General features: G+C 41.7%; 1 protein-coding gene across 1 annotated transcript in view; it reads right to left on the reverse strand.

The window, feature by feature from the left end:
- Positions 1-2,968: 2,968 nt before the first annotated feature.
- ush2a (Usher syndrome 2A (autosomal recessive, mild)) overlaps positions 2,969-27,890 on the reverse strand; it is a 204,730-nt gene continuing 179,808 nt past the window's right edge. The window contains exons 73-92 of the mRNA XM_080458072.1: positions 18,470-18,551; positions 18,221-18,366; positions 17,503-17,844; positions 16,922-17,283; positions 16,458-16,827; positions 15,923-16,204; positions 15,647-15,816; positions 14,728-15,058; positions 9,837-10,043; positions 9,609-9,701; positions 9,274-9,419; positions 9,074-9,192; positions 8,676-8,774; positions 8,369-8,545; positions 7,231-7,314; positions 6,936-7,074; positions 6,772-6,859; positions 6,317-6,382; positions 5,080-5,280; positions 2,969-4,191 (exon numbers count right to left, since the gene is read on the reverse strand). Of these exons, the coding sequence (XP_080314198.1) occupies positions 4,102-4,191; positions 5,080-5,280; positions 6,317-6,382; positions 6,772-6,859; positions 6,936-7,074; positions 7,231-7,314; positions 8,369-8,545; positions 8,676-8,774; positions 9,074-9,192; positions 9,274-9,419; positions 9,609-9,701; positions 9,837-10,043; positions 14,728-15,058; positions 15,647-15,816; positions 15,923-16,204; positions 16,458-16,827; positions 16,922-17,283; positions 17,503-17,844; positions 18,221-18,366; positions 18,470-18,551 (3,594 nt within the window). The 3' untranslated portion in view covers positions 2,969-4,101. The remainder of the gene's footprint in view (positions 4,192-5,079; positions 5,281-6,316; positions 6,383-6,771; positions 6,860-6,935; positions 7,075-7,230; positions 7,315-8,368; positions 8,546-8,675; positions 8,775-9,073; positions 9,193-9,273; positions 9,420-9,608; positions 9,702-9,836; positions 10,044-14,727; positions 15,059-15,646; positions 15,817-15,922; positions 16,205-16,457; positions 16,828-16,921; positions 17,284-17,502; positions 17,845-18,220; positions 18,367-18,469; positions 18,552-27,890) is intronic.

A 27,890-nucleotide genomic window follows, 5' to 3' on the forward strand; every position in this document is an offset into this window, starting at 1 on the left:
TGGTTTAAAAAAAAACAAAAAAAAAAAAAAACCTTGAAGGAGAGCCAGAGGCAGCATGTTGGTACTTATTTGCCAAATCCAGCAGTGATGTAACATCATGTATTGGTGATCATTTCTCTGTAAGATATGTGATCATGTGGTCCTTACTTGTACAAAACTGTAGAATTTGATACACTGACTATACAAAAAGAAGACATATAATCAAAACAAAATCCTACTCTGGATGCATTAATGTGTGTGATGGTGTGTTGATGCGTACACTATTTGTATAAGGCCTATATTGCTATTATCTTGCTATTGGACCTTACTGCATTTGCACTTGCACTATGAGGACAAATAGAACAATAGCTTACTAGTATTTATTTTATATATCTGTATTAAAAAAAAAAGAAGACATTTAAAATCTATATTTTAGCACCTAGTTGTTTGTCTGCAGTTTGTTTGGTGTCCCGCAGTTCCTCTCTGGCTATGTTTACATTATATTACAGCCAGATGCTAACGGGCTAAAAGAAAATGCATATCTGTTTATTTAAACTGACCCGGGCATCGGTGTTTTATATTGTGTGTGCTAGAAATGCTGCATCAAGTTGTGATATTATTTACAGTTGCCTTTTGTACTCTTCGAATATAAAATTGATATTGAGTCACAGTGTTTGTGCAATTCAAACTCCAACTGTGTTTACTAAAATGTCCCACAGTACTGAACATCTCTTTTGATTCAACTAAGTGTTTTTTTTGTTTTTTCTTAAATTACGTTTCACATGTTCAGATTATCGCCGAAGAGAGCAAACATTCAGCTATTTACATGGTTTGCTTTTTCAGATAAATACATATTATTTTTCCAACATTCGTCCACTGTGTAAAGTATATACATTGTTCTGTGAGCACTAACTTTATTTCAGTTTTCTGTACACATGGTATCATTGCATTAAAAGTACTAAAAAAAAAATGGATCAGTCTCTGAATACATTAAGTGTCTTGGAGAACTGCAACACTGGTTTCTAAGGGGACCTCTTATATCTTTTGGCGTTTTTTACCGTATATAAGAGTTTGAGTGACGTGTCAGTAACTATCAGGGCTCAGACTGTGGAACACTGCAGACTGCAGAGCTGATGGTCTGCTCCAGGCACACTACAGACAGTGAGGCTGATGTCAAATTACATGCACTACAGCGGTGTCAAACCCAGATCCCGGAGGGCCGCAGCCCGGCATGTTTTCCACGTCTCCCTTCTTTAACACACCTGAATGTCCTGATGGTTCATCACCACATTCAGCACAAAGCCAGATAACATGCCGCTTATTGCAATCAGCCATGTTGAAGCAGGGAGACCTGGAGAACAAGCAGGGCTGCAGCCCTGCAGGATCTGAGTTTGACACCCCTGACGTAGAAGATCTCCAGGCTGTTAAAACGAATGGGCTTCCTGAACGCTGGCCAATCACAAAGCTGAGGCCCTCCTTCCAAAGAGGAAGGGGCCTCGAGGGACTGAAACACAAACGTTTCAGACTGAGTGGCTGCATAATGAGCCAGGCTGAGATCATTTCAAAACGGTCCAGTAATAAAAGACGAACGAATGAGCTTCAGACTATAAAAAACTAAAGAGAAAGGATAATAGGGCCGCTTTCAATTTGTCATTTTAGCCTCAGTTTCACCTTAAAAAGAGAACTTGGTGAGAAGAATAGAGGCTGAAGAAAAGCTGTCAGTCACCGTTGAGGTTGTAACACAGTTTGTTTGAATATTGTGTTGAACTGCACAATTTATGTGTCTTCTGTGCGTCTCTGAGGTTTAGTGTGTGTGCAGGCGTGTGTGTGTGTGTGTGTGTGTGTGTGTGTGTGTTTGTGTGTGTGTGTGTGTGTGTGTGTGTCTCCCCGGCGCTTTCATTTCACTAACCTTCCCGTTCAGACAGTCTCCTCTCTGAGACGCCGTCTGTCGTCATTGTGATTTATGAGTTTAATAAAACCTGTGTGTGTGTGTGTGTGTGTGTGTGTGTGTGTGTGTGTGTGTGTGTGTGTGTGTGTGTGTGTGTGTGTGTGTGTAGCTTAGGGCCATACTGTCCCTTACAATCACTCCACAAGCTCTCTTTTCACAGCCTCTCCCTCCCACCGTGGCTGACAATAGCTGTGAATGTGGCTGTGAATGTTTTAGAAGTGCCCTTGTCAGATTGGTGTCCTTGAGCGAGGGCATGGTTGTTACTGCCAGTTTGTTAATTTCAAACTTGCCGTGATGTCCCCTTGAGGGACGCGGGAGCAAAACTAAATTACTGCTGCATAGTTTTGATGGAGACACCGGCCCTCTGTGTGTTTGTGCGCCTGTGTGTGGTAACTAAGTCTCAGTGCAGCTGGTGGCACATCTGTGTGCCACTAACTCAGCAGAAATAGAGAAGTCCTAAAGTGACATTTCAGCCTGACCACTATGAGCAACAGCCTCAGATACAGTGGAGACAAGCATCAACTGTACTGCATGGAATAATCTCGTACTGTGAACTGCTCACATTATCTCGAACACACACACAGGCACACTTAAAACCAGTGCATTGTGTGAACAAGCTGTTTTACATTTACTTCTATAATTCTACAGGTTAAATAGATTCAGACTGTGTCTCCATATTGACCTCATCAATAAAACAAACTTAATTTGTTGTGGGGTTTTGTCCTCTTGTCATGTTGTAATGCTCTAAAAGCTTTATGTGTTTCTGTTTTGCGGTGCGTGGCTTAAACATCAGAACTGGTACATAGAAGTGTCATTTTTGTTGAACTGCTGCTTTTTAATAAGAATCTCAGCTCACAACACAGTCAATAATTAAAAAAAATAAAACGACAACATGCATGAGTTTTGTTAATTTTTCTATTTTATAGAGTGTTACAATAAAAAGGAGTTTACAACTTGATGTGTAATTATTTGAAACACGTTTTGAGTCAGGACAAAGTAACACAAGAATAGAGAAATATTTTTGAGTTTTTTTTTTTTTTTATGATTTCCCAGAAAAATACATTAATCAGTGACTCATCTATAAATAAGACTTGTTTTGTACAACACCGTAAATAATACTGTCAGTGTAAAAAACAAAAGGACTATTGTAATAATACAGCAGGCTTTAAAATTGTACACAAAAATATTTCAAACCCATCAATGTTACACTTAAAAGTTGCTCACTGGCAAATACTGTCTTTACGCCCAAATATGATCAAAGCTTCAATCCACATGAAAAAAAAAGCAAACAAGACATTGTTAAGATCTTTTTCATTGCGAAGCTGTCTGTACACTTGATGAAGAGATGAACCACAAACAACAGTGACCTCTGACATTTAGCTTCACTACAGGCAAAGAACACTTTCATCGTCTCCAGTTTATTTTGAGCTAAACTTACAGGAAGTGCGACAATCAGATTAAATCTCAGATTGGGCTTTCAAAGTCACAAGAAAATCAGACGGCACACCTGTGATTACCAGCCACATTTACCACATTAAAAACAAACGTTTGGCATTTGGTTCTACTAAAACTAACACCGAGGCCATGTTCATTACGACCACAGAACTAATACCAGGCACAAACAGGGTGACGGAGAAGACATGATGAATGGTAACACACATCCAGACTGATGAATCTGGATTATAACACCTAAACCTACTAGTCAAATGACCTGCACTTTTCTTCTTCTTCTTTTTTTTTTTTTTAAATAAATAACAACTACTAACGGTTGGCAAGTAGAGATAATCAGTCATAAATAAGCACAAGCTCAGCAGAAAGCCTCCAAAAAGCTGCTCTGGTTCTTAATCTGCACATGGTTTACATAACACACCAGGTAAATACCACAGATGGATACATTCAAGCTGTGGAGTCAATATGGGGGAGCTCCCTGTGTCACAGCCTACATGGTCAGTGGTTCTCTGCTCATAAGAACACTACGATCAGACAGCAGTTGTTTTGGAGTGTTCAATCCGATGGAAATGATTATTCTAGTAGTTGTGGTGGAATCACGGTTCAAACATTACAGGACTGTTTGAAACTCCAGCCTCCTCTGATGAAGCTGCAATAGATGTATGAATGTTTTACTGCACGTTTGAGTGGTGACTGTGATACCTGACGCACACAGGAATCACATATCAAAGGTGGGTGTCGGTGAAAGTGGTGTGCTCTTTTTTCCCAGAACTCAAGGCCTTGATGGCATCCACAAACTCATCGTCTTCGTCGTACTGGAAGAAAACAAAAAGCGAATCTCATCATGTGTGGATAAGATCAGCTGCAGGGACAACATCCTGTGTGATGATTATTATAGACCTTTCTCACTTTTGCAGTTTTAGTAAATCAGAGACGTTTGGGGTCTGATTTACTAAAACGTTTTCATGTGTAAAAACTCCAGCAAGCAAGCCAACCTACAAACAGGGCGCACTGGCAGACGTACAAAACAACATGCGCAGTCCATTCAGCCTGTTTGCAACAATTATTATACATTTTGTGATATTTTTACCAAAATGAGTGTGTTCTTCATGACAGCGTATATATTCAACACTACTGAAAGGATGATGCAGATGGACTCTGCCTTTAGCGGAGATGGCTGCTGTTACAGGGGTGAGAGGCAGATCATCAGATGCCGTTTTAGATGAAAAAATATTATATCATCAGATATTTTATCTTTATTCTTCTTCTTAGGTCTGCCATTGTTCTTAATTTCTTCTGTGGTGTTTATTTTGACCACACTGGTGACTTCATGAACATGGCAACAATGTGAGATTACTTGGTGTAATTCAGTTAAGCAATGTTTGCAACACGTAAAGCACAGCAACTCAGATGTGCTTACTGTTTCCCAAACTATTAGTCAGGACCCAAATTTGACTGCGTACCAATTTTCTTTGGGTTACCAGATAGGAATTTGTACCAATTTATCCAAATCTACTTTTTAAAATGAAAACACAAACTAAGAACAGATTTTCCTTGATACTGTTTGACTCAGATTCAGCTGACCGCTCCTCCCTCACCCCCGCTACACCTTCACCTAATTTGACTCCTCAGTTATAATAAGTAGATTTCATATAGTTTTCTGAACCTGAAATCAAACTCACACAAACATGTTTCATCCTCACCAGTCCAGAGTCATGTCCCAGTGGGTTGTCCCAGCTTCCTTCCTCCAACATCAGGGACTTCCTGTCAATCAGCTGACTGACACTGCGGTGCAGGGGATGCTGGGAGTAGGCCTGAGTCAGCTCTGATTGGCTGGGAACCCTCAGGACTGAGATGGGATTGTACCTCGAGCTGGTGCTGACGATCTTCGTGTCTGTCAGCCCCTGAGAAACAGAACTCTAGTATTTAGTATTCTTTATATGCTTTCATGATATTTCAAAAACTTCACACAGCCCACAACATTTCTTTAATTCAACTAGATGAATAAAGTTTAACGGTTCTATCCAATCCTGGGCCCTGGGGGCTGAAGTGAACCACAGCCTACTCTTCCTGGAGGCAGGATACACCATGGACAGGTCGTCTGTCAATCACGGGACAAACACAGAGAGACAGACAACCACTCACACTCACAATAACTGGCAATCTAGGTACTCCAGTTCCCGTCAGATATGTTTTTTGACTGTGGGAGGAAACTGTAGTACTTGAAAAATAATCTGCACTTGCAAGTAAGTATATAAACCTGGGGATAGTCTCGATGTGACGTGAGAGCGCCGCCCACAAACCACAGTGCAGCCCAGTAAACCAACGTCTACACTGTGATTCTTCAAAGTGAGAATATGTAGAAATCAGTGGCCTGTGGGGCATTTTGTAAGAAGGTAAACAGTGTCTGTTTGTTTTATTACACTATTGTGTTGTTTTATTACAAACGTTCAACAGGGGGCACTATCATACAAGGTTTATCTCTGAGGCATATATAAGAAAGAGACAAAAATGACAAAACAAAAACAAAAAACAAACAAACATGTAACCTGATTTTCCTCCTGGTTTATAACAAAGAACTTGAGGATGGCTTTCAGTACATTACAATTCTCACTGGCAGACCTTTATTATTGCTTCTATGCAGGGGTGAATAAAATTGTTTTGATGACAAAGAAACACACGTCTTACCTTCACACATGCTACACATTGTCTTTGCATGAAAATGTGTTGAGAACACAAGCAAAGCATGCATGCACAAACACAGCACACATGCACAGAGTGGCAACTCACATTCACATTCCCATACCTCAGTGTACACAGTGTAGCTTTTAAGTATTACGTTGCTGATCTCAACACAGTCTGCTACAGTGTCAAACTGCAGGGGGGAACAGCAAAATACACATTTAGGGCCGGGACAGCAACGACAGAAAATCCTCTTACTGTAGGACGATCAGGGAGGAGCACAGATCCAGAGTGATGTTTAGAGCACAACTCAGGACAGGGCCTCTGAGACAGAAGAACAGAGCGATGCAGGCAGGAGGGCAATCAGAAGAGATAGATACCACAACAAGCAAGAAGGAGCAACAAGACAAAAGCAACAACAGGAATATTTCATATGGATTAGCATTAGTTGCCAGCAAAAAGAAGATTTATGAAGAAATGAAATGAAAAAGAAAAATGAAGTTAAGTCATTTAAAGAAAGACGACTCGTATGAAATTTGAATGTATCATCAAATATTCTTATTTCTCTAAGCGTTAAATAAAAACTAAATAATGTACTGCATGTAAAATTTGCAAAATTACAAATAATTGAACATAAAACTAGATTTATGTAATAATCTCCAGCCTTGATTTTTTACATTACCATCAGTGTCTCCTTTCAAACTCTCTCTCACCATAAAAGTCTCTCCTCTGGCCTTTCTGCTCTTCTGAAGCATGACCAGCGGAGGGCGCTCTCTGGCTGAAGGATTCTTCCGCAATGCTCTGAAAGAGACAGTAAAGTTTTGTTCTTGCTGTTTTTCCCCGAGCCTTTCGCGAACTGTCTGCTGCACTAGATTACCTTTGTAGTACAAAGCCCAGCAGTATTGCCAGCAGAAACAGACCCAGCAGGGCTAAAAGCAGGATGAACCAGAGCTCAGAGTAAACCGGGGTGGCTGACATGTTCACACCTTGTTGCCCATCTTCAGGTTCAACAGGGTCTGCACCAAGACACGTAAATCCACCAAATTACAAGTTAAATTATATATTTGAATTCAGGTCAATTTGCTGCATTTCTTTTTCAATTTGTTTTGTTCGAAATTTTTATTTTTTTGTCAGTCACACCAACAGAATGAGGGGAGAGGAGTGTGTGTTACCGAGGCCTGTGGCTGGGCTGTATCTGACTGTTGGGGTGCTGGCACTGCCACTATCAGTGGTACAGGTCACCTGAAAGGACAGAGCTGACAAAGAAAACACTACCGGTTACAATTACATAAGAAAATGGTTAAAGAGGACTGAAGCACATTCAGGCTTTTAGTGAAATGTCTATTTAGTTGCTCTTTTATACAGGGATGGTAACAGAAATTCACTATTTGCTTCCTGGACTTGGCTGGTTTATTACACTGGATGCCACAACTGGAATTCCAACTCAGGTATACCCAGAGTAAAGTCACACATGTTCCAAAATGTCTTTATCAATTAAAAAAAGAAAAGAAAACCTAAATAATTGTGTATTTCAGTGGTTCCGATGTGAGGACAAATGCATCCAGTATATTCTTAAGCTGGATAAAAGACACAAGTACTATAAGCTAAAAGAAAGAAAAAACATATTTTAAAGCATCTTTCAGGAAAAGTCTTGTTTGTGTTAAACACACATACATAAAATATTGCATATATAACAACAAAATTGGTGATGGATGATCTGGTTGGCCTGCATTTCAAAAGGAAAGGTATTGTTGCTGTATGGGAAAACATCCTCTTGTTCGCAGGAAGGACAAGAATGACATCAGACATAAATGAGACAAGATTTATCTCTCCAAACTCCAGTAACTGGTCTCCTCTCGTCCCACATGTTTACTGACTACTGTTACAACAAGACAAGAATGCCGCACAATGATTAAACATATAATCCTGTTGTTCCACCCTTCTTGAGGCAAATTGCTGCCATCAAATTAAAAATCAGCAAATACATTTCAAATGAAATGACAATATATCTTAATTTTAACATATTTCATGTTCAAATGTAATAAAATACTTAATCAGAATAGCATGCCATTTTTCTCTTTGTTTACATTTCACGCATCATCCCAACCTTTTCTGTTCATTTGTTAATTGTAATATGACCAAATGATTGTGTGAAATATCAGCTTTTCATATTTCCACATACTGTTGCAGAAACACGACACTCTCTGTATAAAATCAGAACACAAGGCTTTTGCTTGACTTTGCTCGTGTGTATTTCTCCATGTGCTTTGGTGCATTTCTGTTCCTCCAAAAAACAGTGTAAGAGCTCACTTTTCTGTGATGTGCGTGGGACATGGAGATAGCTGTAGAAACCAGTGTAGACCCTCAGCTGGTTCTCAGTCACACTGTACTCCTTCAGGTACCCATTGAGGGCAAACGACCCCGTCCAGTCGAGCCAGATGACGGTCAGGTTACTGCCCACAGAGAAGGGCGAAACATACTGAGGGGCTTTGAGAGAGGAGAGAGAGAGAGAGAGAGAGAGAGAGACAGAGAGTGGGATCACCCAAACTTTGAATTGTCAATCATTTTTATGCTCCTTACACTGGGTGAGAGAGACACTGAAGAACGATGCTGTTACCTTCACTAAGTGTACTGACGGTAGTCCAGTTGGAGGCAGTGCTGCCCATGTTATTGAAGCAGGCAGCTCTCAGTTCGTAGGTGGAATACGGCTGCAGACCTGCACGTTTTAATCACGTCAGTAACAGTTAACACAAAGGCTCAGTTTATAGAAGTTACTATCCTACCTCAAAGAAAGCTTACAGGCTTCTGTAATTCTTATTGAGAAAGGTTATGAACTCAGATTTTCAACAATCCAAACAACTTGATGTAATATATTTTAAAGACACTGCATGTATCATCGTGGCCATTTGTCTCTGTCGATCAGTTCTTGAATTTCAGATATTTTTGTCTCACTTTCCCACACAACGTGAAGTGTTTCTGAACGTAGCTTCAAATATGACGTAGCTGTGACGTCACCTGTAACATTGTAGCTTCTCTTTTTGCCAAAGAAGCAGATCTCTGCTGGTCCTTCCTCACATGGGAGAGGCACAGGCTGTGTGGGCTGCGGGCAGAGCGACTTGAGATGGAGCTCACAGCTTAATGGAAAGAGTGAAAGAGTTGGAGAAGGTGAGGCACTGGTGTACGTGTTTGTCTTGCTTTTCAAGATTCCTCCCCACCTCTCAATGACTCCATTAGGCGCCAGAGGCTCGTCCCATTCCAGCTGGACAGAGCGGGAGGTCAGGGTGATGGGACGAGGAGGAGGTTGGTTGGCCGGGGGGGCTGCCATAGTGTGGAGCTCACTCAGCGGGCCCTGGCTACAGCACTGGCAGAAACATTAATAAAAAAGCAACTTAAGATATTTCCCGGGAGCGAGCAGTAAAGATTACGGAGAATCTATTTGTGCTGATTTGCTGTAGTAATTTGGAAGCACTGGTCTGTCTTGAAAAGAGTACAGCTTGCGTTTCCAATCTAGTGATGCAATCTTCTACAGAATGTACTTAATTATCATTACCTGATAACAGGTGCAGGCCTCTACTCCAACCCAGTAATGGGTGTACGGCTGCAAACCGTGGAGAGTCTGTTTCTGGGATGTACCCTCTGAGAGCTGCAGAGAGAGAACAGAGTCATATGTACGAAAGTTTTGACAATACAATTATGTTTAATAGCAGGTGAATATAAAGAAAAGGCAAGCAATCGCCCCAAGAGGAACAGGAGTACTTATTAGCTTTGGACACTTTACCAGTGTGTGGTTGTTGTGGTCCAGTGAAAATACTCTGTAAAGACTGACAACTCCATTTGGTTGGGCTGGAGGATGGATTTTCACGATTGCTGAAGTTGCTGAAACGTGCAAGAAAAGCGGCAGGCCTACGCCCTCAGGTGGTGCTGGGCCTGTTTTCCCACTGACCCATGGACTGGCAGCACGGCCGGCCGAGTTCACTGCCCACACCTGGTGCAAAAAGTGACAGACACAGAACTTCATTCGCTCATCATTTGGACTCTGGATGCTTTTTATGAACTCTTAATGATGAAGACCTTTCTTAATTACCCAGCATCCACCACACCAACCATAAGGACCACAGTCCATTTCACCGGTCAATCTATCAAAACTACCATCATCATAAAGACTGAAACCTTTTCACCATGCAAACCAGCACAAACATATCTGCATGACAATTACCTTTCACCTTCATCAAGGAGTCTCTCACACACACACACACACACACACACACACACACACACACACACACACACACACACACACACACACACACACACACACACAGTAATCCTGTTTGTGTGCTGGTGTTGGGTATAATTAGAGGGTGTACACAGCACAGGGTCAGGCAGGGTGGATATTTGCATGTGTAAGTCATCTGTAGCCTGTCAGAAGTAGTGCAGAAGGCAGATGGATGGGTCTGAGCTTTGGTGTTCAAAGTGTGTGTTGGTGTGTGTGGTTTGTTGTTTGTGGCTATGATTGTGAGATTCGAGCGTGCATGCGTGTGCATGCAAGTGTGTTAAGAGTTGAATTAACCTCAATAATAGTCAATTAGGCCGTGATCAATCAGACTGATTGATCTAAGTGACAGCGCAGATGGACTGCGATGGAAGAGGGGAAAGAAGAATGAGGGATGGACAATCAGAGGAGTAAGGCAAGGAAGAAAAGAGGAAAGAAAGACAAGACACAAAGAAGAGAAGCTGGAACCAGAAAAAAAAGAAGCGGTACTTGGTCGCATTTTGTGATTATGTGGCACAAATTCAAATGAATCTGCTCAGACAGACAAACTGGGTTTAGCAGATAATCTCTACTTCTGTTTCTGTTGACGAATCCTTAAAGAAAATGTTAGTGCCATACACATGCAGTTATCCTGAGTCAGTAGGCATCAGGATGCTTAACTTTGGAAAATCTGCGGAGATTTTGCTTAATAAACAGAAATATTTCTGATGTCAACAATCCCCCTATACAAATTAAACGTGGGCTATAAAACCAATTCTTTTAACTTTGAAATTGTTGCAATACTGCAAGAATACATTTATGGCCTGAAGAATTGTCACTCTTGTTTTGATTTAAATACACCTTCACTTCTTCTGTAATAACATTTCACAGACATAATAAATTTATTCCGTCAGTGAAAGATCCTCAACACCAATTTAACAGATGAAAGGACAAACACCAATTATCATCTTTCGAAGACTCAGGACTTTATAGTTGGAGTTTCTCCACAAAGAAAAATAAATAGCAAGGGATAAAACAATCTGCTGCTTTTAATAGAGATCATTTGAGGAGGCATCACTGTTCCACCCCAACGCCTCACAAAAAGAAACCAAAGCTTTCCTGCTAATAACACATTCATTTGGGGTTTTTTTTGTTTTGTTTTTTTGTTTTGAATTTTTCATCGATGTGCCAGATTTGTGATGCACTTTGTGTTTGCACCTAAACATATAGGTTCAGCACACATTCCGGGCAAGAGAGAGATTGACTTATTTTAGACCTCCACGGTATTTCATAACAGTATTCAATACAATATCAGGAGGTGACACTATTTTTGCGCACAGCTAACTGATATTTCCAACATCTCATAAACCACAACCCATGAATACAAGATTACTTTCAACCCATCACGTAAAAAACTAAGGAACGAAGAAAATCTGAAATATTGAAGTTATCTTAAAAATGTTTAATCTATAATTCATATACTCCTTTATCATAATATTTCACAATACTGGAAGTTATACAGAAATACCAAAGTAGAACTACATTACTACTAGTGTACTAAATTGCAAGTACTTTTGTTAAAAGTATCCAAGGAAAAGTACTCAATTACTATTAACTTTTCATTGGTGAATGCTTGTTATGCGTGGTCATTACCATTCATTTGATAAAGTCTAGTCATATAAAATATTTACTTTAAAGTCTCACCTTTTAGATGAAATAAAAAGTTTATGCAACGTTACAAAAAATAAGTTGTAAACAAAGTGGTTTCAAAGTCGGAACATCATCTTAATAGAATATGCCTATTGACTACAAAAATACTGATTAAATTGTTAGAAAAAACAGACTTGGGGAAAATACAACTACTGCAAAATGCCAACAGTAATGTGAGTATTTGTTATTTGTTACTTCCACAGCTGTTAATCCCTCCTTACACAACTCTGATGCAATCAGGAAACCGTGTCATAATTGTGGGTGAATTAAAGCTCAAACTCTGCAGTTCTCAGAGGCTGGATTCCTACATCCATGTGAATCTTTCCCTCATGAAAAGGGTGAAGTCCTGATAAGCTGACACATAAATGTAAAGAGTTCATCGAAGTCTTCTGACTTCACTGTAATATAGTAAGTTAAAATGTTGATGTGAATTTATTGATCAAGATGTGAAAATGACAGGAGTTTGGAAGGACAGGCCATCGAGTACATGTGCCCACTCATGATAAAGATTTTAACAATACAGAACTTGTATTGCATGTGTGAAAATATGAATGCTAGTGAACACTACTTACACCTGAAAATGACTGACTGAATTCAGCATCGGCTTCCTCTGTATGTTCCTATGTGAGAAAATATTTCTATTGTGATAATAGTCAATTGAACTTTCTGTCTGGTCAGCCTTAACTTGTGACAAATACTTTGGGAGTTTGAGCACATGGGATGCCCATTTAGAAAGCAGAGAAACAAAAGCACACAGCAGCAGCGGAGCAAGTTTTTTTTTGCACCACAGGTACGTCCTGCGCAGGAGCTGTAACGTGACTTGTTGCTTTAAACAGTTTTAATTAAAATTACTTGTGCTGTCAAACAAAATTATTAACTGCAGCAATAAAACAGTTCTACCCAGCAACAGACATGTTCTCCCCCCGATAGCAACACAGTTAAAGCCTGAATGTGACGCAAGATTTTGGTCTTGATTAAGAAGTTTGTGCCACATAGAGAACAGAGAGAAAAAGTTCAAAGCTAAAGTCAGGCCAGTTCACCTTGCCCTTGATCCAGTGCTAAAAGGTAGGATTCATCTCCTCAACATTATATCATCTACAGACATTTTACTGCTTTCTCTCCTCTCCTGCCCACTCCTCTCCCATTGGGCCACGATTTGGCTTATTAGACACAAAATAAAAATACACCCTGTTAGCTTCCATGGAAGCAAATGAGCCGCCATGGCAACAAACGACTTCAGGAAACTTCCAGACAGTATTTAAGGGTTTCTATTGGATGGTTGGACTGCGGACAGGATGCGAGTGCTCTGATAGGCCAATCCATCTACTTGGCGGGTGCATCTACTTGAGGTGAAGGGGCTAAGTTGTGTGAAAGTGGGCAGTAATTAAAACTAAGCATAAAGCTGTCAATAGGCGCTTATGACCCAGTGTAATTAGCCTAATATGATTTCTCTCTCTGTGCTGTGGTGCGCTAACCGAACTGACTCGTCCTTGTGTACGCCTGAAAAGCAGAGTGTGTGAGGATGGGGGCCGGAGTGGATGGCAGACAGATTAACAGCTAAATAAAAATAAAGCCAGGCTGACAGATGTAAAGGCAAACAGGCAGGTGAGTGGGCAGGTCCACAGACTGTAAGATCAATATACAAACTGAGAAAACATCACTTAGTGTTTTACAACAGCGAGAAGTCATATGGGAAATAACTTTAATTGAAATATCCATGAGTGTATATAAGTTTCTTTGCTGTCCCACACAGACACACTCACACATGTTTACAAGCACTGGTCATAGTCAACACACACACAACGCCACCTTGTCCATGTACCCCCCCCCCCCCCCATCCCCTATTGGCAAATCCTCAGGGGACGTGTAGCGGTCACCATTAAAAGGTCTTTCCAATACAAGCTCTGTTACCAAGGAGGCTAACAGTTAATTCGATTGGCTGGCTGGTAATCAGGAAGTGGGGTGCTCAGAGGGCCCAGTGATTAATGGCTCTGTTGCCCGCTCGTCATCTCCCAAAGCTCCTCCCTCCCTCCCTCCTCATGTCATAAATTAGGACCCTCGTAAATAAAGACGGCACCACAATCAGGCAAACTCAATCAATTATACTGGTTCTCTGGCCTTAGCTCATATGTCTGACAGGCAGGAATGCTAATGTTATTGTTGCTTCCAAAGGGCTAACCTGTCAATTAGTGTACCAATGCACAACACAGCAGCATGAATATAGACCGCTCCATTTAACACTCGCCTGATGATTGGGCTTGTGTGTGTTTGTGTGTGTGTGAAAAGTATAGATGCCATATTAGTTGATGCATCCTCGGATGTGTCAGGCCTATTGGTCTAATCCGTAAATGAGTTTCACGGTAAGAAAAATATAACTGTTTGCATGTCTGCTGCAGACTGTTACAGTATTGGAAACTTTCATATTGGTAATATAGTTCTCAAATTTATAGCTTTTTAAACTTGACATCAAAAAGAATATAAGTTTTCTCTTTATTTTTTACTAAAGAGTGATGTGATATGAAAGTTCACTATAACATTTAAACCTGGTGATGATCTGTGTTGTTAGTCGAAATATTCCAAAATGTTTAAAGCCTCAAAAGCTTCCCAGTCGTTCAAATGTGGATAAATCACTTTTGTTGATATAAAAAAGGAACAACATTATATGTTAGTGCTACTATTGTACACTAAATTGTACATGGTGTTATACCTGGTACTGGTATACAGTGTACGGCTGGAGTCCATTATCTTTACATGTAGTTGAGGTATTCTTGCAGACTACAGTTGTTGCATCACTTCTGTGGGTCTCGGTACTGTCATCCGGCCTCCGGTGAACCTCATAATGAAGGATTCTGCCATTTGGCTGAGCTGGAGGAGACCAGGTGAGTAGGAAGCTGGTCTGAAGGCTGGTATGATTGTCAGGTTGGAGGTCTAGCAATGGCGCTGTCTGACCAGAAGGGGGAGCCTCCAGCGTGAGTATAGATGCCCAGTCACTAGAAGAGCACCCAAGCACTGTGCAAGCCTCCAACCTCATCTCATACCTGTACATAAACACAGAGGCAAAAATCTGTCAGGAATAACTGATTAAAACAACATCATCATTAACAACAACAACATGTCGAACAAACAAGTGCTTCAAACAACTTTAACATTGAAAGTTCACACTGAACTGTGATCACAGTTTGCATAGAACCTAAATCTTGTCAACAACATTAAACTGTACAAAAATTTAATTTCATATAATTCTTGTGTCAGAATTAGTTCCACCCTTCTTTCAGAGGTATTCAAATATTATATATATTTTAAAACTAAGCAGACATGTGGAAATAAGAGAAAAGTTCATAAATGAAAAATTAGTTTTGTTCCGAATTAAAAACATGTCTATATCGCCACGAGATACAATAAGAGTGCATCAGCAAAACCAACAGTAAATTCTCTTCACATCTGTAAGTTTCTGTCACCAAGAGGTGGCACTCTTACCTTCATTACATTTGTTCATTGGTATGTCTTCCTTCAGCCTATAGTTTCCATATATATAGCTTTTAATTTTGATTCCACACAAAATATATAGGGAATTTGAACCAGAAGAGGTTTTTAAATGTGGATGACGGTGATCTGCTTTGACTGACCTGTGGTAGGGAGTCAGCCTGTGCAGAGTCGTGCGTCTGTCAGAAAAGGCACTGTCTTCTGGGGTGAACACACTGCTGCTGATGGTAAGCTGGACTGGATCTCTTTGATAAACCGTGTAACTCACAATGTCCCCATTAGGACGGGCAGGAGTCGGCCACTCTACCCTGACCTGGTTAAAAAAAACAAAACAAGGGAACACAGCAAAAGAAAGGCTCAGCAACAACTTTTAGGAGGCATTTGAAAGATCCAAGTCATAAAGCCAAAGAATGACACACCTGGGTTGGTCCCAAAGGCGTTAGCGTGGGAAGACCCACCCCAGAGGGAGCTGATGGGTGAGTTTTTGCTGAGGCTGGTGTGCTGTTTACTGCACCTCTGCTGTTGTTGGCCCTGACCACATAACTGTACTCCTTGCTTGGCAGAAGTGTAAAGTCATGGTAATAAGTATCTGTGCCAACATAGATAACTTCACCATCTCTACGGAGTTCATAGCCAGTGATGATGCCATTGGGGTGCGTTGGGGGTCTCCAGCTGACTTCAACTGACTCTGGGCCAGTAACCTTTGAAAAAAGAGGCTAAATGTCACATAAAGGAGAATTCTCTGAGGCTTTTGATATAGTCAGGATATACATTTACATAAGGATGGAAACAATTATCAGCCAAATTATGATAACTAGTAAAAAACTAAATGCTAAGTTTGAAATATAATTATTAAAGTAAATGTTTTCACACATGTTGGGACTGACATCCCAAATTCACTAATGGCACATACAGCATAAAGGGTTTACTCGCAAATCACACAAACAAAGACACCTTTAGAGTCGGGGCTTGCAGCTCAGTGGGCGGAGCCTCCTCAGTTACGACGGACCTACTGATGCTGGTTGTGCACCCACCATTAGTGCAAACCAATAGGAGCAGCTGATATGACGTATGTGGCTGCAGATCTGACACCACCTTATGTAGATCTTTCCCATGATAAACTTCTTCATTGTTCACTTTCAGCACATACGTCATCACTTCTCCACTTTGCATTGTTGGTTTACTCCAGGAAATTGTAACACTGTCAGATGTGATCGAGGTCACTGTGGGAGGATCCACTGTGGCAGGAGGAGCTTCAAGAGTCGTGATGTTTGTGCGAGGACTGGTGACGCATCCCTCTGACGTGCAGGCTATCACCGAGTAGCTAAGGAGATAATATATAAAAAAGGGTTTGTTTTTCTTATTTAAAAGGGGTTTGGAAACAAGGGCTGTTAATACAAAACAATAAAACCGAGTACCTGTATGTTGAAAATGGCAATAGGTCTTCATCTATGTAGCTGAGCACAGTAGGGTCAAAACTGAATGAGAAGCTGACATTGTTTCTCTGAATCCGGTAGGACTGAAGAACCCCATTAGGCTGGAGGGGAGGACTCCAGGAAACTTTGACCTCACTGGGCTGGCCTTGAAGATGACTCAGTGCTGGAGGGGCAAGGCCTAGAGGGGGGGCTTGTTTTGTTGTCAGAGATAGCCAGGGGCTGCAGGTGTGTCCTGCCGGGTTGTGACTACAGACACTGAACTCGTACTGCGTCCAAGGACGCAAACCACTAACTGTGTAGGAGAGGGGTTCAGCTTGTTGTGGGGAGGTTTCCTTGAAGAGCACCTGTTGGACACAATGTGAATGATTTAAAGTAATGCTTTATGAAATTTATTTTAATTAATTTGATTTATTTGAGGTTTCTGTCTTCATGACATATTAGAGCAAAGAAAGCATAAGAAAAGGTTTTGCTTATATGTGCAGCATCTGGATATAATATTGGGTTAACTTCCAAATGAGCAAATTGTCAGAAATGTTCAGAATTGCATTTTTAGTGTCACCTACTTTCCCTTGTTTGATGTCCTCCTCGTTACTCCTTCCCCTCGCCTCTTCATCCAGACTTCTCCCAAACAGGTAATATTCTTCAATTGGCCCGTTGGGCTGGGAGGGAGGGCCCCAGGTAAGAGACACACGGTCCGCCCCAATAAAGAGAGGCCTGGGAGGCGGCTGGGAAGCAGGTGGTGCTGCTGCTGTGGTGATGTACTGAGGATGGGTATGTGTGCAGCCTGCTGCGGTGCAAGCTTCAAGAGTGAGAGAGTAAATGGTCCATGGTTCTAAACGACGAAACAGAAAACTGCGCGAGAGCCCACTGAACTCCAGGTTTCCCTCACTGTAGACGTTATACATCTGGAAAGAGGATGAAGGACAGAAGTAAGAAAGACGGGGAAACTCGGGTATTACAAGTGAGTGAAGGTAGGATATGATAATGACAGCAGAAAGATAAAGATGAGCAACAGGTATGTGTGTCTTGCTAGAGTATGGTTGATAAAAGCATCTTCAGTTGTGGGCAAGTAGCTGTTTGGAATCTATCTGAAAATATGTGAAAAAAGAGGATATGTAAAAAACTGTTCCAATCTAATCAACTGTTTCTGGAAATGGCTTTGTGGGAAATGTATTTGTCCATAAATGATTTACCTGTTGTTACTAAACTGTCTTCAGCTGCTAAACAGGATCACATCTTTGAATCTGTGTTCAGTGATTTTATAGTGTGTATTGTTTGTACCATGATGACTCCATTTGGTGCACGAGGCTGATCCCAGCTAAGCAGTAATGCCCTGCCCTGCTCTCTCTGCTCCACTGTGAAGTTGGCCAGGCCGGCCGGAGAGGCCTCCAGGGTCCTAACATCCACCCACAGACTGGACACGCTGCCTGAGGAACGAGCAACTCCTGAGAGTCAGACGATGTTCAGCAGCTGTGCTTTTAACGCTTACTGTTGACGTTTAAAATGAGTGACGAGCGATCATCATCCTACCTGCCGTGTTCACAGCTTCCACACAAAGACTGTACTGGCTGTAGGGTTCAAGACCGTAGACGGGTGCCTCTCGGACAGAACCCTAAAGAAAGAAAAAGAACAAAAGATGATACAGAGAAAGAATAAGTAAAGGGAATTGTTGGAATTGGAATAACAAAAAGATGAGGTGACATAGGAGAGGAAGCGGGGCTTAAGACAAAAGAATGATTGGGAGACAGTAAAAAAGGCATCAAACTGCCACGGTTAACAGGAAAGTGGGTCGACTGCCAAAACAAGAGAATAAAGCAAGAGAAAATTAGTTACACAAACATCCTGTATGGATACAAAGCTGTTTGTTACTTATTAAAAAGAGAAATAGAAGTGTACATTCACACAACGGCAAGCAAAGATGACATAACATGGGATTTGTGATATCAACATTTTAACATACAGACTCAGTCACGGTAAAGTAAGTAGACACCAGAGAAGTGGCAGAGACTGAGAGGCACTGGCAGGCAGACGGCTGTCCCTCATGGGCGAACTCAAAGCTTCCAGATTGAGTGTTTATGTCACACATGCACCCTTTCATATCACACACACAAACACACGCGCAGGCTCAGGGTGTCTGCCAGTAGCTTTAGGCAGTGGGACCCAGCCCAGCATCCTGGCACACACAGGGGCAATGTGTGTGTGTTTGTGTGCATGTTGTGTGTCTCTGTGTGTTACAGTGGGAACACCATTTACTAATTGATAAGAGACACAAAAGGCCCTGGCGTGCGATGACATGGTAGTCGGGGAGTACCCAGTTCCAGCATGTAGCATTGCCTGTTTGATTGTGTTTGCTTAAGACTGAGAGCTTTGAAGCAGCCATGACAGTGATGTTTCTCCGAGTGTGAGAACGTATCCGTGTGAATTGTACAACACAGGCTATGTTTCTTTCAAGCGTGGAGTCTGCAGTGACAAAAACTGTCTGTTCAGGACTGTTTGCTTTCACATAACCAAGCATATGTAAAGAGATTAACTGGTAAACCACTTCAATGCAATGGCAAGAGGATCAAAAAGACCCCAATTCAAACTGAATCAAATGAAAACCCTAACAAATCACCGTAGCGTTGCACCAAGGATGAACTGTCTGAACAACAAGCAGAAAGCATGTATTCAATGTTTTCATGTCTGGAAGCCAACATATTTTTCATCCACAGTAAAATAGGATTAATAAGCCCCTAGACACAAGCTAAATCCTCCTGCAAATCACACCACTTCTCACTAGACACGGAGAGGGAGGGACACAGCAAGAAAGGGTGGGGAAAGGATGGCGAAAGATAGAGGGAGAAAGGGGTGGAGGGAGAGAGAAAAAAGACAAAGGGAACAAGGGTGGAATTAAATGAAGTATTAGTAAGTAAGGCAATGTAGGGCAGATAGTTTGAAAAGGGTGGAAAAAAAAGTAATAGGGGAGTGAGTTAATAACTGATGAAGCAAATAAAAAAGGAAAGACAGAGGGAGGGGAGAGAAAGAGCAAGACAGAGAGGGATTGAGTGAAGTAAAAAAAGAGAGAGGAGAAAGCTAAAGTGGGGGAGAAAAAAAGATAGATGTGGCAAAAGGGAGAGACAGATTAAGTGAGCGGGAATGAGAGATCTCTCTACCTTAAAAGCCAGTGAAATATGTGAGGCATGTGGCCTATAAAGCGGTTAACATATGCACATTGTCAATAGCAGCATCTGGCGCTGGCAGATTTTATAGGAGCATGGAGACTCTGCTACATGCCTCTAGATGGCAATACATTCAAACACTTTATCACTGAAACACACCACATTAACGGCCTGTTCGCTACATCACACACACACTTGACGATCAAGTGCTGTGAAATTCACACACACAGGCACGTAGACTGGCTGTAATCAAACAGTGTTACACTGAAACACACAACTATTACATTACATTAATAGCTCCCTCAATGACTATTTCTCTCCCATACATACACATTAAGGAAGGCACATGTTGTGCAAATACACACTCACACACAAAAACAAACACTTTCATTGTGTCTTTTAAGGGACATATTAAGGATTATGTAGGCAGAGACAAAATACATACAAAAAATACCAGACGAAGCCCAACATGAATAGAAGACTTTCAAGAAAAATTCCCACTTATGTTGTTCCTTGAAATAATCCTGACTCAGGATCCCAAAGACAAAATTGTGTATCGCTGCCTTGTACTTGCGAAGTTTCCATAATAAATATTGCACTTATATTTTAATAACATCTGATTTTCCAATAGTTAGAGCTGAGTGATTTGGATACATAATAACCGGCAAAACCAGGCAAAAAAATAGTTTGAATAAATGGTGGGTCTCTCTGTCAAACCTTTTTGAAATGAAAGAGAACGGCCAACCTGTGAAGATCTTGTGAGGAGCCACAATGTGTGATATGAAAGGAAAGGGTTCGTGTCAATGTAGATTCAATGTGAGCATATGCATATGTGTGTGTAGATGATCAAAGTCCCCAGTTATTCATACAAAATGTAAAAGAACAGAGGAGCAAGAAGTCAAGAGACAAAAGAGGGATAGGAGGGAGTGTAAACAAGACAGAGAGCTAGAGAGAGAGAGTGAGGGAGAGAGTAAGAGAGAGAGAAGGAAACAATGATATGGAAAGAGAGGAGACAGGAAAAGGTCTTGCTAATTTATACATTAAAGAGCTCTCGGATCTTACACGGTTCAACACAACTTAGCATTGAGGGCAAGGAGGCAATCTATTCAATCTTTTATTTCCTCATTCTGTCTTCTCTTTGGTGTGAGAGCTGAGCTCCAGCAGGCTTCCTCTGGACGGTGCATGTGTAGCCTATATAAAAAGGGTCAGTGTACACGTTCTCACATCCACCTTTTGCACATAAACAGAAATCTGTGTTTATGTGTGTGCCTCTGCATGTATCCTAACAAGCCCCCATCTGCAAGTGTCCAGCCCCGTGCCCATGTGTCCCTCGAAGTGTGTGTGAGTGTGGCTGCGTACATCGGCATGTGTGAGTGTGTGTGTGTGATATTCAGGTAGAGAGGCATGGTGCAGCCGGGGGACAGTGTGTGATACTAATTAAGAATAACCATGTGTATTTGTCAAAAGAATTATGCTGATTATCTCACAAAGGCCCCGGCACTGGGCCCCGCAGAGAGAAAGAGACAGACCAACATTAGCATATGGCTACACACATGCATGCACGTACACACCAATGGTTCTCTCTCTTTGCCTTTCTTAAACGCACGCACTCACGCACGCACACACACACACACACACAGGTAGAAGTAAAATGAGTGCATGAAAGCACCATGCCTAATGAAAGGTGAATTGGGACCAACTGGTTCGCCTTTGGGATGTTTCTCTACACAGACCCTCTCCGGCCCCTCTGCTATGTTGTATTAAGTCCAGTACAGATAATACAGTAGCAAGATTATTCCCTTTTTTTATTTTGAAAATGCAGTATCTGTGAGTACAACAGATTTCTTTATGGACTTCTAGATTTCAGTTTGTCTATTTTCAGACAGTAAAACATTGTTTAGTATTTGTTTTCCTAGATTCACAAAATGAAGTACCCAAATAAATTTCATGCTCCTGAGGATCCTGAGTCGTGGAGTTTCTCGGGGAAAATGTTTAGCTGCTTGGAAAGATAGCCCAAGACAACCTTTTCTTATATGTCTCAGTTATTTTCACTGTGTAATGAAACGTGTCATAATCAGAAACAATAATAGATCTCTGTTTGATTCAATTCAATAAAACTCGATTCAATTCAACTTGATTTGATTGTTCAGTCTATTAGTACAAGCTGTGCCCTGACCAGCCCTGTGAGAGCAGTAATTGTTTTCAGAGGTTTCTGAGGTGAGCCAGTGCACTGCACGCTGCTCTCATGCACCCCATGCCAAGCTCTCAAGCCAAGTTTGTGTGCGTGTGTGCATATTTATTTGTGCATGCCTAATTCAATGCTATTGGAACAATTGCCCTGTGTCTGTTGTGTCTGTTTGCAAATGCCCTGCATGGGTGTCCCTGCTAGTCAGGGTGCGTTAGACAGACCCTGACACATACAGACACTCGTGCGACACATATACACATGCACAAAGAAACACACAGAGTGCCATTAGGCATGCATTTTGTCTGTGGCCAGCACAGATGTAGAGAGGGACTGCAGGAGTCTGGAACAGGCATGCCCACTTCACACCGGCATCTATGATTGGCTTTGGCAGCTTGAGACCCCAGGAACAGCATATTCGAGTATGTGTGTTTTTACATACATATATATATATATTGGATTTTATGTGATTATTAGTCATTAATAATAATAATTTTAAAAAACAAGCCGTAAATTTGAGAATATATATATATAAACTGAAAAAAGTGATTATTAGTAAGTTTATAAGGTAAAATTGTACATACAAATATTTGAGGACAATAGTCACTGTTCTGTAAGCTGTTTAATTAAAACTGAAAATCTGATTTAAGAAACTTTTAAGGTCAGAAAAAATGACAAATTAAACAAGACGTTAATAACCGGCATTAAAAGTAGCTGCGAGTTGTTAAGCAATGACTGAGATCACAATCCTTTAGATCCAAGAGACATGTTTTTAATGTTTTTATCATCTTTCATTTCTTCACCACCAGTCGATGGGCAATATGCCGACTGCTAAACACAAAGGTGGCCTCCTAAAAACTAAATATTGCCCACTTCCAACACAAACACGAGGATTCCGTTACAAGTCACACACCCCCACACACTTTCTTCCAAAGCTGAATGGATTAACTGATCACAAATATACTCTTTTCTTTCTCACACTCTTTTATTCTCACACTCATAGACTCTCAGCATTCCTCGAAAGATGATGACGAGTAGAGAGCACTACACTGAATGGTGAGGCCCTTCACAGGCAGACACACAATAACACACAACCTGTCATTACTGAGAGGAAGAGGGTGTGTTCGAGAGCGACAGCAAGAAGGCAGAGGCTAGAAGAGAAAGTATGAGAATACAAAAACTAACTTTAAAGAGGGACCAAGAAGAAGAGGGAATGAAGGGGCCAACGATGGTGGAAGAGGGTAACATAAAAACTGTAATTTGACACGGTGGCAGAGAAACCCCAGACAGAAAAAGCGGCAATGAAGGGAAGAAGAAGTGGGGTGCAGCGCCAGAGGGAGGGGTTGAGAAAAAAAATGAGGAGACAAAGAGAAAGATTGCAGTGAGGAGAAGAGGGAGTGTTGCAGCCTGATTATTTGGCTGTTTATGCAGAATGCTGAGAGTCCTCCAATCAGAGTTGGAGACCTCTAACTAAGAGGGTCTGATAGGCCGAGGGCCTAACAAACTCTGCATCTGAGTCTCCTTATCCTCTCCTCTAATCCTTCCTTCCTCTCTTCACCTGTCCTCTCCTCTTCTTTTAACCTCCTCATCCCTCTCTCCTCACCCTCTGTGCACTCAGCTCTGCATTTCTCTCTTTCTGCCACTCCTTTGTCTCCCTCATTTGTTAAAGGGTGTCACAGAGAGCAAGGGCAAAGCCTTGCGATTCCTCCTCTGCCCACATCGCTTCCTCCACTCCCTCTCTCCTCTGGTCCGTAGAATAATAACCAAGTGGAGGGTTAAGAGCAACAAGTAATGCTGTAACTACAGTTAAGCTACCGAGTTTCCACCTCATGATTAACTTTTCTATTTGCTTTGCTCGCCTACAAAACATCTGCACACTGAAATTTGCACTCAAGAGCCACAACAATAGGGACACCTTACTAAATGCATGCTGGAACCTCTTAGTCTTAAGAGCTGCCTTTTTTCAAGGCATCGATTATACAAAGCGTCAATGTCAGATTGACATGATAGATCACACAGCTGCTGCACATCCATGATGTAAATCTCCTGTCACAACACATCCAAATGGTGCTCTAATGGACTGAGGTCTGGTGACGGTAGAAGAACAAGACACCTGTTTGAGAAGGTGGCCGGATGTGACTTGGTGTGGGATCCTGCATACTCAGGTGGATCACACTTGCTCAGTTGGTATCGAGGAGTTGGATGTCGAGCGAGAACATTACCCACACCATTACAGCACCAGCAGCCTGAACCATGCTTTATGCCAATCTCTGACACCGGAGCAGAAATTCAGATCTAAGTTAATGAATAACTAAGCTAACTTAAAGAATCCTTATGCAAAATAAATACAATTAAATAAGGACACTAACACATACACAAACATTTCAGGTGACTTTAGAGCCTCTTCCTCCAGGTACCTTGTAAAAATCTTTTGTTTTTAAACGGGTTGTTTGGTGGCCTGACATTGTTTTAACTTCTGGTATTCTGGCATATTCAGCCAGTTTAATAATAATTGTTTTACAGAATATATTTATTGCTGTTCAATGCATGTTGTTCCCATCAGCTGTTTATTGTAGACACAATTTTATTGTTGACATGTGTGGCTTCTGGGTGTTGTAAGATGTTGATATTTGTGTTACTGTTGACTTTCTGATATGCTAAATGAGTCATTTTATTCTCCTCTGTAAAAAGTTAGGCATATGGTAGTGTACTTGTGTTAGGATCATTTTTAACATTCTTTTGGACTCTTGGTAAAGGTGTTTAAACTTTACACTTTATCGTCGTATCGTTGCTTCACCTGTCCGTCCATTTATGTAACCGATGGAGCATATTCTGATAGCTACTTCCTTCAGAGTAACACACTTACTCCAATTTCGACAAATTTCTCCACATTCTGGCATCCACAGTTACAAGGTTTCTGTCCAACAGTGCAACTTTGGGAAGTGGTGAAAGGGTAGCTCATCATCATGGGTGTGCAAACAACCAACTGTGTTGCTGTCCAGTCATCAGTGATTTGTAGAGTTTCTCTCTGTTAAAAGCACCTAGACATGACTGTGTTGTATGTGGTGCTCTATAAATAAAGTTGAATTGAATTGAATTGAATCTCTGAGGAAGGATGAAAGCAGCTTTTGGATGTAAGCTGTGAAGAATGAAGGCAAGTTTGAAGTGAAGAGGAAGCCCAACCCCATACACACTTCACAGTCATTTATGTGTTTTTCACGTCTTTGCACTGCAGACAAGACAGCAACCACTTTGTTGGCATCATTGCATATTGTAGTGAAACTCATAAGCGATTAAGTATATCCAGTCAAATCTGCATTCGCAGTATGTGCTCCACCGCACGTTTAACTCCATTACTTTTGTGACCCTACCTAATCATTCAACATGGGTGCAGACAAACACACTGTGCATTCTGATAGCACGTCTAACCCTACACGCCCTTTTACTGCACTACTACTCCTACTGCCGAATGGGTGCGTGACTCCCCCACACCCCCACCACCACCACCACCACCAGCCACACACACGCGCGCGCGCGCTTACAGACACAGTTTGCCGGCTGGCCCTTGCTGTCCCACACTCTCTGACGGGCTCTTAATGGTAAACTAACAGATTGTAAACATGCTGCTAGCTCTCTCTCTCTTTCTGTATCTCCACTCCCTATATTAATCACAGCCCCTCTTTTCTTTCTCGTCTCTCTTGTTTCCACCCTACACTTCCATCACCACTTTTACTTCTCCCTCACTTCTGTTACTTCATCCATCCCCATCTTTCCTCATCCCTTCTTCTTTGTTTCTCGCCCTCTTCTCCCTCTCTCTCTTTTGCTTTTCCTGGGGTATTTTTTAAACAATGTGTCCTTCATGTACGGTTGGTTACGGGGCGTACAGAAGGACATCATTAGCGCTGGTGGTTAAGCTGTAATTTACACCATTACCGAGGTAGGGGCCATTTTTATTGCCTAGTAAATTTCAGCTCTGAAATATTTAGACCATATGGCTCAATTTGTGTAATAACCTTAATTTCCAAGCACCCTTCAGCTCCCTTCAGCGCCGGCTGTTGTTGGCGGATGGCAGAGTGGTGCGTGTACACGTTAGTATGTGTGTGCACAGTTTGGATTCAGCGCACAGGCACACATAAACACATACACTGAAAACATAGAATAAATGTTACCGCACACACCACACGTAACCTTTTCCACACAGTCTCTTCCACATGCTCTCACTAGTCTACACACACACACACACACACACACACACACACACACACACACACACACACACACACACACACACACACACACACACACACACACACACACACACACACACACACACACACACACACACACACACACACACACGCACATGTATGTATGCATGGTGGTTGCAGATTAATAGGGTGTCAGCTTCTGTTTGGGTGAGGGAGCGTCAGGCGTCGGCCAGATGGTTCTCAGGGATGATGACTGTCAGGGGTCCTGCTCTGATCAATGGGATGTATTAATACAGCACACACACACACACTCACACAAACACACACACACACACATACACACTCACATATACACGCTGTTGCATTTACACTCACAAACAAAAATGTTATGCATGCACACAGGCACATGCAGCCATATTCAGACATATGTATGCACGTAGAGAACACACACTCGCGCACACACAAGGTCTCCCTTCACCAGCGATCCCAAGGGCCACAGTGTAACATCTGGAAGAGCCAAGGGAGGGAGGAAAGGACAGCAGAGTAAAGGAGGAGACAGAGGGAGGTGGTATGCAGGGAAACACAAAAGGTTGAAAAAAGAGAGATGCAAGAACGATGCCAGGGAGAAAAGAGAAGTAAATGGAAGAGGGAAATGGGGTGCGCAAGGCATAAGGGATGAGACAAGGGGTGAAGAGAGACTGGTGGAAGAGGGTTAAAGGGTGGCTGAGGTAAAAGAAGGTGGTAAAACTGGAGAGAGAGGAGGGCAAATGGAATAGATGGGGTGATGACATTAAGATATAAGTGTGGGGTTGATGTGGATATCGGGAAAGCATGGAGCAAGACTAAAAATGTGACACTGAAGGGAAGCCAGTAGGGACTGAAGAAAGCACAGAAAAAAAAAGGCTCAAAAAAGGTAAAAAAAAACAGAAGAGTTCAAATGTGATAAAGAGTATGATCAGAAAAAAGAGGTGAAAACTATGCGGACTTGGCTTAAGTGGCAAAGAGCCGAAAAGGCTTGTCTAAAATAAACAAAATGCCATGTCGAAAAATAGTTAAAATGCAGTGACAAATTTGAGAGAAAATACTTAAGAGCAACATGAAGTGAGAAAACTATTGCAGAAGTAAGACAGCCCAACAGGATTGAGTGACTACCATGTCTGTCAAATAAGTGTAAGGCATCAAAAGTAAATTTGTGTCTGCATGTGTGTGTGTGTGTGTATATGTGCAGGTTCCAGGCGGCATGTAGGGGTCTAGTGAGGCTGGCCGCCTGCGCTTCATACCCTCATTCCGTCCGATTGCCATGACGACCCCATTAATCAGCCAAGCTGGCACAGAGCAGGGTTCCCAGCCCAGCCTGAGATCAATACACACACACACACACACACACACACACACACACT

The sequence above is a fragment of the Lipophrys pholis genome (assembly GCF_963383615.2).
Source record: "Lipophrys pholis genome assembly, chromosome: 2".
In the NCBI taxonomy this organism is placed as follows: Eukaryota; Metazoa; Chordata; class Actinopteri; order Blenniiformes; family Blenniidae; genus Lipophrys; species Lipophrys pholis.